Source organism: Lycium ferocissimum, chromosome 4 (assembly GCF_029784015.1).
Source record: "Lycium ferocissimum isolate CSIRO_LF1 chromosome 4, AGI_CSIRO_Lferr_CH_V1, whole genome shotgun sequence".
Taxonomy (NCBI): domain Eukaryota; kingdom Viridiplantae; phylum Streptophyta; class Magnoliopsida; order Solanales; family Solanaceae; genus Lycium; species Lycium ferocissimum.
In genome coordinates, this window is record NC_081345.1 from 51,225,266 (window position 1) to 51,239,138 (window position 13,873).

The window sequence follows — 13,873 nt, forward strand, 5'->3', positions numbered from 1 at the left end:
TAAAAAATGAAAAAAAGGTACGTTTGTACGTTAAAAAATGATTTTTTCTTTTCTGCTTTCATTGCTTGACTAGGTTCGATTTGCAAGAAAAAGAAGATACAGTGTAAGTAGAAGGTTAAGTTCCAATCATCCTTCTATCATCCAACATGCTATCTGTCTTTCACAGTTTACTACTTCCCTCATTAACCCTTCTAAGTTCTTTTGCCTTGTGCCTTTAGTCTGTTGCCTCCACACATTTCCTCTATTACTGAGCCAACTTCGTCCGCTCTAAAGGAGACAACCTTGGCCAGTTTTTTGAGTTCAACTCCCATAGATCAGAACGCGAACTCTGTCAAATTCTTAGTTTCACTTGGTTGGAACATAGTTTCCGTCGTAAAGAGGAACTTCCTCCATTAAAGAAAGCAGCCAATTTGCATAGTATCCCTTGGTGTTTGCATTTGTAGATTTTCTTAGCCTTTGAAGATAAGTTATAGTGTCAAAATTAGCCACCAAGGAGATGTTGTCCCTGCATTCTAATTTCCCGTTTATCTTTGTCCAAATCTCATTCATTGTTCTCTTTATCACACTATCTCTAAGCAATTCCACTGCTCATTCTCCCTCACATATAGCCAAAGATCAGCAAGAAGGAGAAAACCAATATCAGCATGAAGCAGCTTGTGAAGAGAAATGTGGGAAGTTTCACATACCATTTCCATTCTACATGAACCAATCTATATGTAATTCTTCGCTTTCTGATGCTTTTCGCCTTTCGTGCATCAACTCCACTTCACCTTTCCTCAACATTGGTTCTCAAAGCTATCGAATTCTCCACTTCTTCTCCGATGGAGTACTAGTCGATTTCCCAAACACCACTTATTGTCGTCAGTACAACGACCTCAGGTCGTTTGGATTTAATGGAAACGACTACTTTGGCATATCAAGAGAAAATATCTTAGGGTTATACGATTGTGAGGATTCGTCATTGTGCAAACCTGATTGCGAGAAAAACATAATGCCTCGTTGTGACGGGTCCCTGGGTAGCTACCCTGCATGTTGCTACCCATTATCTGATCGCAGTGCTTGGAATGCGGATCAGAGAGATGGTTTCTCTACTTTTTCTCAGTTTGGATGCAGGGGATTTTCGTCTTGGGTTGTTTTATCTGGGAAACAAGTAAGCAAACGCGGTGTTAAGTTAGAATGGGCTGTTCCAGGAAATTCAACGACGACAAGTTGTGCTGCCAATTCAGATACCATCAATGCCACGAGTGTTGCTGCTGGGATTAGATGCGAATGCCAAGATGGATATGTTGGCGACGGTTTTGCTGTTGGAGTCGGGTGTCTAAAATGTGAGTTCTTTTAACTAACCTTACTATAGACAGTTAGCGATTGTTATAGGTCATCTTAATCAGATGGTGCGACTATCAGTGTACATAAGTTAAATCCCATAAAAGTTTTACCTCATACACTAACAAGTGACAGCAAAAAGAACTTCTACATTATCAACATATTTTAACTGGTAATAGCATGTTTTTTACTGCATTTTACATTGCCAAATCAGAATTATTAAAGGAAATTACCTATTGTTATAGGTCATCTTAACCAGATGATGTAAAAATGTATATATTGTGAGTTCATATAAGTTAAATTCTCATAAAATTTAACTTACACACACTACAACATATAGAATTTTATATAGATTTTTTACACTATTGGTGCTTTTTAACCGCTGATAGCACACTTTTTACCACATTTTAGGTTACTAAATAAGAATTACTATAAACAGTTATGTGTTATTATAGGTCATCTCAACTTTATGGCGTGAAAAAATTGTAAACTGACAGTGCACACAAGTTAAACAAGTAATCATATATAACAGTGATCCATTATCATCAATATTGCAGATAGTTTATTGTCCATGATTAACTTGTAACCAAATGTGAGTTCTTTGGCAGCTTGCATCAAAGAAGGAAAGGAAGCGTATGGCAAAGCATGTGTTAACTCAACAAGTCATGGCAGAAGGAAAACAGAAATTCTAGCTGGTCTGTACTCTGTACTAGTGATTGTAATTTCAATTGAATTTGGCATGTTTTAACTCATAAAAGAAATGCAAGAGGCATTAAATAAATCGTACTGGATTTACTATGCTCGATTGAACTCCATTTTACCTTATCTGCTACGACAGCTATTGTAATAGTAATTTTTTACACTGTTAAGTATTCAGTCAGACCTCTCTATAACAGTCATCCTCTATAATAACATTTCACTATAAAAACCATGTTTACTGTGGAACCAATGTTTCATGTTTTGTTACATTATATGTTCTCTATAATAGCATTCCGCTATAGCAGCTAAAACATATCGGAACAGATGATGTTATTATAGAGAGGTTTGACTATATATGTTAAATCCTTTCTTGTCCGGAGGAGAGGGACTCATAGCAATTGTGTACATATCCACAGGAGTTCTCACTTCAGCACTCACCATTACCTCCTTGGCAGCACTTTTCTGTGTTTTAAGGCGGCCTATGAAGACGGATATATTCGATCATCCTAGTATGACTCGGAGTCAGGGTAATGTCTCATTCCAGAAACCTTGTACTGTCCGAATGTTTACTTATCATGAGCTAGAACAGGCCACTACAGGTTTTCAAGATGAGCAAATACTTATCGATCATGATGGTGGCAAAGCTACATTATATTCTGGAATCCTTACGGATGGATTGAGGATAGCTGTTCACAGGATACAATGTGATAGTGAAAGAGAACTCGTCGAGGTCTTGTCTCGAGTGGAGGCATTACATGTTGTTTCACACAAGAATATTCCTCGGATTCTTGGATGGTCTGTTGATTCCGGATACACCCCGTTAGTGGTGTATGAATATCCCGTTAATGGGACCCTCGGGGAACATCTTTTTCAAGCTAAAGACGAGACTAAAAGAGGTCTCGATTGGCACAACAGGATAAACATTGTTGCTGAAACAGCGAATGTTCTTGCATTCCTCCAGTCTGAGGTTTGTCCCCCCATCATACATCACGAACTTAATGCCAATTGCATCTTTCTAGATGAGGACTTGACCATGGAACTTTTTGGGCTCGAGCTCCCCACGAATGCAAACACCGATATTAAAAAGCAAAGCGATGTTTACAACTTCGGGTTGGTTCTTTTGGAGATTATTACAGGTAGCAGCTCTGATCATCTTCCATCAAAGACGGCTTTACAGAAGATAACAAGTGGGAAGTTAGAAGAGATAGTCGATCCGCATCTTTATTATCATGAGCAGCCTATTTTCCGGAGGGAACAGATAGAGATAGTTGCAGACCTTGCAACAAGATGCATAATATTTGGTTCCCAAAATGGAAAATTTCACATGGGAGATGTTGCAAGAGAAATGGTTCACATAACAAAAGAAGGAATTGATGGTAGAAATAGGAGGTGTCCGTCGACGCATAATCTTGAAGAAACTTTTTCCAATTCAAGCCTTCTTCAGATGATATCTATGTCTCCTGATTCAATACATGTCCCTGCCAGAGGGTTCACTTAAGCCCTGCAGTTCTGAATATTAAGGCTCTATCTTCCTTGCAATGATCAAATTGGTCGGAAAAAGAGGAAGGCTCTCACACTCTTCGGATTCTATCATGATAAAATACATGCTGTAATTATGTACAGTAATGACCTGCTGCTTTCATGTCCATTTTCTTATGCATAAACAAGCAATCTATTGTTTCAATAAGACTTCCAAATCACATTGAACAAGCGTTTCTCTGATTTTGTACACATGTTTGTAACTCGTAAGTCATATATCCTGATAGTTTCGTAGCCTGTTTCATCAAGCTTTCAAAATTTACTTATTTTGAAAAGTATTTTTTTTTGTCAAAAATGCTTTTCGAAAAATACTTTCGGAGAGTAGCAATTTATGTTTGGCTAATCAATTTGAAAAACACTTTTGCCGACATTAAAGCAGTACTTTGTGCTTGAACAACGTTCCAAAAGTACTTCTAGAGAAAAACTACTCTTTTAATTTCTGAAATACAATTTCTGCTACTATTCAACAGCACTTATACTTTCCTAAGAGCTTGACCAAACACCTCAATTTTTAAAATAAATATTTTTTTGAAGAAAATAAGCACTTTTGACGAGGGAGACGGATACTTGTTCGGTTTAATTAAAGAGGATGACGTTAAATGACATAGAGGCTGTGTAAACACTTTATTCATCGGACAAAACATGCTTCAATAACTTTTTCATGCTTGTAGAAATTTCTTGGTAACACAAGGAGACCGTTAGGAAATGCCTTTTGTAATCTCATCATGTACATGTGTAAAGAGCAGTCGGTTATATTTTTAAAAAGGTACTTGTCTTTTAATTTAACAACTCTTTTTTTTAATCAATCTAAAAAAAATCTTACCTTTCTATATTGAAATAATTTCTCATTTTACGTTTAATGAGATTATTTATAGACACACAAAGGTCTATAACTTGTTCTAAATCACAAATTTCAAAAGTCTTCTTTTTATTCTTAAACTCCGTGTGAAGACCAATATCGTTACGTAAATTGAAACGAGAATGAATGAAGAGTTGGAATTGGAAAGCCCTTATCGAAATAATGCTACCCCAGGTGAAGAGAATTTTGTAGCCACAGAATCCAAGAAGACAATGCACGGTTGGTATATCCAAGTAAATTACCAGTACTATATACGGAGTATATCCTTTAATTACCAGCAATGGCCAACCTGCCCCTAAAAATGTCAGAGCAACTTCCCCTTCCTTGGCTCCTCAAAATGAGCATTTACAATGTGATAATTGGTGGTGACACTATCATCACAAGAGTTGCTGACCGTGTAAATGTTATGTCCCATGGCCTTAACGAACTAAGGAGCGAATTAAAGTCGTCTCCAAATAATATTGTTGGAATTGATGTTGTAAATAGTGGAGATCTGTTGCTATTTTATGTAAAGAAACGGTGCCTGATCATTCAGTTTAAGCGCATGATGTCCCTAGATTGTCTATCTCAGACCCCCATTTCTCTTGTTCAGTTCCTGAAAGACACAAATATCACTTTTGTAGGTACCAGAAACATAGGCATGAAATCTCTCCCATATTATTATAACGGTAACCATAAATTCCAATTTAAGATGGTGGTGGATATTTGTTATTTTGGTGCTAAGATTCTTAAGAAGCCAAAACTTCTGACTGGTACGTTAGAAGAGCTGATTGTTGAAGCTGGCCTTGATATTAAGATGCCTATCGTTGAAATGCGTCCGTGCTGGCAATCGTCTTCAGTTCTTTCAGACGAGGAGGTGAAATACGCGATGTATGAAGTACATTCGTGCTATCAAATTGTTATCGCGCTTCTTGATGTGATTGGAGCAAGTACCGTTGGGCAGTAAACCTTTGGCTTTGGAGTTGTTATTACTGAGAGTATGTTTTATCTGTTATGGTCTATGAATAGTATATCATCGAGTCAAATATTGGCGTTTCAGTACCTTTTGAGTGCATATCCTGTTTCTGCCAGTGATCAACCATCATGGTTTAGTTACTAGTGAATGCTTGTTTATGTGTTCTGGTACAAGGTTTTGAGTCTAGACTTTGCAAATGATTCCGCTGTTGAAGAAGAAACTAACGACTGTAATCTATATTATGTACTCTTCCGTTTCAATTTGTGTGCTTTGAGGATATACTGCCTATGTCTATTTTATTTTTACTTGTTTATGTTTGACTTGACACACCTTTCAAGAAGTAATTAATAAAATAATAAATTTATTATATCACCATTTGAATATAATAAACGGAAAAGGCTCAAATATGCCATCCAACTATCAGAAATGACTCATTTATGCCACTCGTCAATAGTTTGGCTCATTTATGCCATCGAACTATAGGAAATGGCTCATTTATGCCATTGAACTATAAGAAATGACTCATTTATGCCACTCATCAATAGTTTGACTCATTTATGCCATCGCATGTTATCAAAATGACCCATCCATGCCATATTTCATTAAAGCTGGTTTTACAATACCACATATGACACGTGGCCTCTAACTAGATTATGGTTGTGGGTGGGTAAGGTGTATGAATCAGATTCTTTATTAATTTGGTATTTAAAATTGGGCTGATTTAATTAAATGACGTAGACCTCTAATTGGAGTCACGTGTCATATCTGGTATTATAAAACCGGCGTTAATGAAAAATGGCATGGATGAGTCATTTTGGCAACGAGCGATGACATAAATGAGTCAAACTATTATGAGTGGCATAAATGAGCCATTTCCTATAGTTCGATGGCATAAATGAGCCATTTTCTATAATTCAATGGCATAAATGAGCTAAACTATTGACGAGTGGCATAAATGAGCCATTTCCGATAGTTGGATGACATATTTGAGCCTTTTCCGTATAATAAATTCAATGTACCATAGTACTGGAGAAAAGAAAAAACAAGATAACCGTAAATTGAAGACTTGAAAATTGAAACTTGATCTTGTAATTTTACTTCACAAAAAAAAATTCAAAGAGAATTTTGACAACAATTTAATAGAGGAATAATATAGAGAGAGAATAAAAGAGATTGAAGTAAAAACTAAAGAATGGTAAGGAGTATTTATAGGTGAAATTACTGCTAAAAGTATAATTTTATAAATTTTTGGGGAGGGGAAGGGATTTTTTTTCTTAAACTTAGCTATGTAATTGCATAAGAGCAAAAGTTTTTTCAAAATATGAACATAAGTGTCTAATAAGAACACTTTATTATGTGTTCACGTGCTCAATTGAAATAAACCTTAGTTCGAACGTATAAATAAAAAAGGGAAAATTTCAGTAATGCATAACCAGCATACAAAATTACATTTGTGTAGCTATATTTTTAAATTACACCTGTATTGACACTTTTTGACTGTATATAACATTATACAATAACATACAACTTTATACATCTACTGTATACAACATATAAACCTTATACAAAAGTATATAATAATGTATAAAACTAATATACAATATTAGACAAACTTATACAAGAGGTGTTTATACACTAGAGGAGTTTATACATAATGTATAAGGGGTGTTTATATGTTGTACAGTGGTGGAGGATCTGGTAGCTCGCTGGAGATGAAGGAAGAAGGAAAAAACAAAAGGGTGAAAAAGTGGCTATAGCAGGTAATAAAAAAAAAGCTAAGCTAAAATGAATAAATATTTTGCCATAATTGACATACAGTATTATTTTCCCAATAAAATTTGCTGGCAAGTTTAAGTGTTTGAATTTTTTCTACTCAACATTGAAATTACAGAAAACTCCAATTCTTCACTTCTCTCGGGTGAACTCCTTGCTGCTTTTTCTATTTCCACCTCTCTGCTCTGTAAGTTCCTTTATCTCTCTTCATTCATTTTCAATTTTTTTTTCTTTCGAAAAGAGAATCACTACATTATTTCACCGAAATTGGGTTCTTACCTTAATTAAACCATACCGTTATAACTTATTTCGCCAAGCATTAAAAAGTGGTGTATTTTTTTGGGCAAAAGTTTTTTTTTTTTTTTTTTTTAGCTTCTGAAAAATAGTTTCTGCTGCTTCAGAAACACTTATTTTCTCCCAAAACTTGACCAAACGTCTCACTTTTTAAAAATAAGCACTTATTAAAAAAAATAAACATTTTCTGAGAAAAATAAGCTTGGGCAAACAGGCTATGTAAGAACCCAATTTCAGTGATTTTGCCGAAAAGTCAATGAACGTAGAGTTCAACTGACAAGTCTCTCTATGCTTTATGCTTCCTGCAGACCTTCAATTTGTTAGCGAATAAAAGACGGAGTCATCATTTGAAGCTTATTGGTTCTGGATTCTAATCTTTCTAAGTTACTGAGTTCTAAATTAATAATCTTTAGATATTCAATAAATATTTAAGGCAAATACCGAGTTTGAACTATACCCCACAAAGGTAGGGGGTAAGGTCTGCATACATTCTACCCTTCCCGAGCCCCATTTGTCGGATTACACTAGGTATGTTATTGTACACAGTTTGAACTAAACAACCATTATACCTCACAAAGGTAGGGGTAAGGTCTGCATATATCCTATCCTTCTCACACCCCACTCGTCGGATTACACTGAGTGTGTTATTATACAGAGTTTGAAGTAAAGCTACTGGGATCGGCCGAAATTGTAGACGACACTCTCCCTCCGACCCTGTGGAAAATTGGTTGAATTATCTTAAGCCCTATGAGTTTGGTACAATTGGGAGTGTTAAAGTTGATTCCTGGGGATAATCCTGTATTTCGGTGAATAAAGAAAGTAATCCATACGATTATGAAAGTCATTATGCATTTACTAAAGAATTATTAGTGGAATTCTTTCTTTTAGCATGAAGAATGAAGTACTTTCTACCGTTATCCGAAAAACACAAAATTCAACAGTTGCTGATTACCAAGTCTTTGCAAATGCTCTCAAATGTTGTGCTTCGATATCGGATAGAGTATTAGGGAAAGCTCTACATAGTTCTGTGATTAAGTTAGGCCATCATTCTTGTCAATTTGTTATAAAATCCTTGCTTAACATGTATGCTAAATGTAAAGATCTTGATGAATGTCAAAAAATATTCAGTCACATTAAATACAGTGACACAGTGACGTGGAATATTGTGTTGTCCGGCTTTGCTGGATCGCGAATGCATGAAAAAGAGATGACAACACTGTTTAATTCAATGCAAAGAGCAGATTATATTAAGCCAAGTTCTGTTACTCTTGCTATTGTTATTCCTGTGCTTACTAGCTCTGGAGCTTTGGGTGCTGGCAAAAGTGTTCATTGTTATGCAGTAAAGCATGGACTGGATTGTGAAACACTGGTAGGAAATGCTTTCATATCTATGTATGCAAAATCTGGGAATATTTCAGATGCGGCTGCTACTTTTCGTGGAATTTCTAACAAGGATGTTGTTTCATGGAACGCAATGATTGCAGGTAGGGCTGTCAATGGGCGGGTTGGGTAGAATTTGGGCGGGTCAAAATGAGTTGAGTTAATAAATGGACGGGTTATTGACTGCCCCAAAGTTATTTGGGCTGAAATGGGCTAAAAGCGGGTCATAACCAACCTGCCCATTTCTACTAAGTTTCAATTTCTTTGTTTATTCTTTTATAATCTTTTAGTACCTAATAAAACTATTTTTTTTCTTTATTATAGCGATATATAAAATATCAAATAAAAAGAATGTCTTTTTGAGAATATTTTGACTAGATTTCTCATGGGTCAATTTTGGTTGCATATCAGCCCAATTTTTGATGGGCTGAAATAGGCTGAGCTAATAAATGGGCGGGTCAATGACCAGCCCAAACTTGGGTGGGTTGGGCGGATCATGTTTTCATGGACTAATTTTTTCACCCCTAATTGCAGGTTTCATAGAGAATAAGCTTACAGACAGGGCGTTTGAATTGTTCAGGTTGATGTTGAAAGGTTCGATTCTACCTAATTATGCAACTATTGCAAATATTCTTCCTATCTGTCCTAGTTTAGGAGGTATAGATGGTTATCAATTGGGAAGGCAGATGCATTGTTATGTTTTGCGACGGGCTGAGTTGTTATCAGAAGTCACCGTCATCAATGCTCTTTTGAGTTGCTACTTGAGAGCTGGAAATTTCGAAGGAGCAGAGACTTTATTCCGGAATATGATGAGTAAAGATCTGGTATCCTGGAACTCAATAATTGCTGGGTATGCAGCAAATGGTGAATGGTCAAAGACATTGGAATTTTTCCGTGAATTCACTAAAGAAGAGATGAATGGACCGGACTCTGTTACTCTTATTAGCATTCTTCCTGAATGTTCACGGCTCAATGACGTGTTGATCGGGAAGCAAATCCATGGGTATGTAATCCGTCACAGTTCCCTCCATCAGGATATCTCTGTGATTAATGCCCTTATAAGCTTTTATGCAAAATGTGGAAACATTGAAGAGGCACATCGAATATTTTCATTGACTTCTAATAAAGACTTGATATCATGGAACACTATGCTTGATGCCTTAGCAGAAAACCAACTTCATCAAGAATTTATTAACTTGTTAAAGGGGATGTTCCTAGAGGGGATAAAAGCTGACTCGATCACATTATTGGCTGTGGTGCGCTATTTTGGTAACATTTACAAAATGGATAAGGTCAAAGAAGCACATGGTTTTTCAGTAAGATCTGGTATCTTGAAAAGTTATACTGAACCTACTCTCGCTAATGCCTTACTTGATGCGTATGCAAAGTGTTGCAATTTGAACTATGCTAACAGAATATTTGAGAATTTATCAGAAAGCAAGAATGTAATCACATGCAACGCAATGATCTCGGGGTTTGTGAATTATGGTTTGCATGAAGATGCACATGGCATATTCCAGAGGATGACCGAGAAAGATCTTACCACGTGGAATCTGATGGTAAAAGCTTATGCTGATAATGATTGTCCTGATCAAGCAGTGAGTCTGTTTACCGAGTTACAGTATCACAAAATGAGGCCTGATGCCATGACCATTTTGAGCCTTCTTCCTGTTTGTGCTCAAATGGCCTCAAGCAACTTGCTGAAGCAGTGCCATGCATATGTGATTAGAGCTTTTCTAGACGATGTTTATCTGATTGGAGCTCTCATAGATGTTTATTCAAAATGTGCTACTCTAGGATATGCATACAAGCTTTTCCAATCATCTCCTGTCAAAGATCTTGTGATGTTTACATCAATGGTTGGAGGGTATGCTATGCATGGAATGGGAGAAGAAGCACTTGGGATATTCTATAATATGCTTGAGCTGGACTTTAAACCTGATCATGTTATAATCACTACAGTGCTATCTGCTTGTAGTCATGCTGGCCTTGTGGATGAAGGGTTAAAGATCTTTGATTCGATGGAAAAGACGCATCAAATCAAACCTGGCATGGAACATTATGCATGTGTGGTGGATCTGCTTGCACGCGGAGGCAGAATCAAAGATGCATTTTCCTTTGTGACCAATATGCCCTTTCAAGCCGATGCGGATATATGGGGAACGCTTCTTGGTGCCTGCAAAATCCATCAGGAGGTTGATATGGGCCGTGCTGCGGCAGATCGGTTGTTTCAAGTCAATGCTAATGATATCGGGAATTATGTAATCATCTCAAATATGTATGCGGAAAATGCTAGATGGGATGGGGTCTTAGAGATAAGGAGGTCTATGAAAATGAGAGATCTTAAGAAGCCAGTTGGTTGCAGTTGGATTGAAGTGGAAAGGAAGAAAAGTGTATTTGCTGCTGGTGACTATTCTCACCCACAGCGAAGAACGATATATGAAACATTAAGAATCTTGGATGAACAAATCAAAGAGCTATATGAGTATGAGTTATAGCCTCGTGATATTTTTCTCAGGAAAGTGATCCATCTTTGTCTTGCAGTTTTTGATATTTGTATGGTAGAATTTCTTTTCATTGTCCAATATGCATCCCTTAATTTAGAGCTTTTCTCAAAGCTTTGGCCAGCTATGTTAACATTTTATACTAATGCAAACTGCAGATCAGTTCAGTACACTGTTCTTTCCTAGAGAGGTCAAAGTGTGACATTGGCATGCAAGTGTCTTCTCACTGGTTGAGCATTTATGATCTTTTCATTCTTTTAAAGGAGAAGCTGATCTCTCCATAGGCTATCTAATCAATACTTTCATTAGCTGCTACTTGTTTGACTTACCCAATTCTTGGTCTGTTTTTCCTGGCATTGTTTTTTTTAAACTCCAGAACATCATAGTGCCAGCTCCAGTGCCCGTGGGAGAAGGCGATTCGTTTGTAGCAGTTTGAGGTAGGGTTTATTGCTATTTTACTCTTTCTGCTATGATGGAAGGATGGATGGGGCAACTCAAATTTTAGAGTTGATGACTGATGAGAAAATTAAGTACCTATTTGATCATTTTGTCTACAGTGCGTGATTTCGGGTTTCCTAAGTGTTGGATAGGATGATGTCGAGGTTGGGTTTTTTGAGAATGTTGTGTATTCAGGTTCGTCTGTTCATTATCACGCACTGTATCTTGTTGTTAATATTTTTCTTCTTGACAAGATTATTGTTCTAGACACAATTAAGTTAAATTAAAATGTACCTTATCTAACAGTTTATGTATTTAGATGAGATGGTCACACATTTTAACATGGCATCAGAGCAGGCATAGATCGTGGGTTCAAGTGTCAATGTCACCATTACCAAAAGGAGAATTTTCACGTGCTTGGCTCATCAAGGAAAATCAAGCCCGCACATAAGGGGGCGTGTGAAGACATAATAAAGTAAATAACAATGTGCTCTCTCTAACAACTTAAGCTTTCAAATGAGATGGTCATACACTTAATGGTTAGAATGTAGAATGCATAATGCAGATAAGCTGACTTTGGCAAAATATATGACCTTGTGAATTTGGTGCTTTCTCTTGGTCAATAGTGTACATGTTGAATATTGGTTGTGGGCAGTTTAGTAAGAAGATGGCCTGTACATGAGGATTAGTTTATTAACTTTGTCTTGGCTCATGTTGGGTGATATATACAGGATATGTATCTGACACAGGGATGTCTAGTTTCTAACAAGAGTTGAGGCACGACGCAAATGTATCCCAAGATCCGTGCCTATAAATGAAAAAAAATCTCGATGCAGAAATTATATCCTGTATAGTTTCTAGTAAATGAGTCAAATCTGCAATCTGATCTTGGGTTGGCTTAAGGCACGATGCAAATGTATCCTGATAGGTGCATTGACGTGGAGCAACATCTAAATTAATCTGTTCTCTCAAAGTTGCCTCCTGGTTTCAAGTCTCATTTGAAGCAATCTTCACTGAGTTTGGCATATGACATGGGTAGGACTCCAGTACTCCCTACAACTTTGATTGAAATAAGTTCTGTTCTAGTGTCTTCCCCGACCACCTATTGCTTCTTTGTATGGTTGGGTTTATCCACCTCCTTGTTTAACTCAGAGTTCCACGAAAAATGAAAAAAAACTCTTGATGTAATAAAAGATCCAAGTGATTTAAATTGTCTACGAACTATGGGGGTGCAGCTATAATAAATGCTCTAGTAAATGAGCCAATCTGCAATCTGATCGTGAGTTATTAGTTAAGACACAATGCAAATGTTTCTTGATATTAGTTTATTTCCTTTGCATTTTCGACATGTCACATGTAGAGAGTTCTACGATATATGTTGGTATTGAAGCAACGGTTTTTCTTCTTCTGCGTCTTGTAGTTCGCATGCCACATCTGGACCAATATGTTATGTGCATAAGTAAGATACTCTTAGGAGCTTTTCAACTTGATGACTGGCAATATTCTTTACTTTATCGTAGTTTTCTTTGGAAACCTTCCTGATTGTTTTGTATCCTTGACCCCCATTATTTTCTTTGATGACAGTGAAGAACTTTCTAACATTGAAGCCAATGATTTACATGCTCTGCCTTGCAAGTCCATAAAGCCACTTGTGGAGTGGACAGATCGATCTGGCATGAGAGCACAGGGACCACCTTTTGTTTTTCTTGTTGTTTTGTTTTAATCATCTGATGTCCGCAACCCGGCCCGCCTAGTCTGTTATTTTTGAGCTCCCTGCCAAAGAGGACTCCATTCTTAGAACTCTGACCCCAAAATCCTTTGTTTTGTTTGCTGGTGATGGGAACTGCGGCTATGCACTAGTCAAGAATTACATTATCCAACAATGATATATTGATATGGTATAATTGGGTTACATAGCTAGTGTGTGTAAGATGATTCAAGGTTTCTTTTGGTGGTATAATTGGACCACTACTAATATAGTCCTCTTAAGACTGGGCAAATGATGACGACACATTATTCCAAAATCTCAGATTTTATGTGTATAACAACACTATTCAACAGATTCTTCCTGAAAATACATTTGGATTACACAATGGACATACCTGTGAT

The 13,873-nt window shown here is 36.8% G+C and overlaps 2 protein-coding genes across 14 annotated transcripts; both read left to right on the forward strand.

Moving 5' to 3' along the window:
• On the forward strand, window positions 1-3,724 carry LOC132054841 (probably inactive receptor-like protein kinase At2g46850). The gene is made up of 3 exons (XM_059446807.1): window positions 1-1,325; window positions 1,932-2,018; window positions 2,439-3,724. Exons 1-3 carry the CDS (start codon window positions 497-499, stop codon window positions 3,518-3,520), a joined length of 1,998 nt encoding a protein of 665 aa, XP_059302790.1. The 5' UTR covers window positions 1-496; the 3' UTR covers window positions 3,521-3,724.
• A 3,508-nt stretch (window positions 3,725-7,232) lies between these two features.
• On the forward strand, window positions 7,233-13,839 carry LOC132053482 (putative pentatricopeptide repeat-containing protein At5g08490). 13 transcript variants are annotated; one of them, XM_059445535.1, is made up of 8 exons: window positions 7,625-8,926; window positions 9,357-11,383; window positions 11,485-11,555; window positions 11,703-11,763; window positions 11,884-11,959; window positions 12,071-12,239; window positions 12,496-12,799; window positions 13,349-13,839. In XM_059445535.1, the coding sequence occupies exons 1-2, from the start codon at window positions 8,332-8,334 to the stop codon at window positions 11,318-11,320; spliced, it is 2,559 nt and encodes an 852-aa protein (XP_059301518.1). In that variant the 5' UTR covers window positions 7,625-8,331; the 3' UTR covers window positions 11,321-11,383; window positions 11,485-11,555; window positions 11,703-11,763; window positions 11,884-11,959; window positions 12,071-12,239; window positions 12,496-12,799; window positions 13,349-13,839. The 13 variants fall into 13 exon arrangements, with proteins under 13 accessions (XP_059301513.1, XP_059301518.1, XP_059301520.1 ...); XM_059445537.1 differs by having other exon boundaries at window positions 9,357-11,378; XM_059445530.1 differs by adding an exon at window positions 7,233-7,335 and having other exon boundaries at window positions 7,751-8,926; window positions 9,357-11,763.
• Window positions 13,840-13,873: the final 34 nt, after the last annotated feature.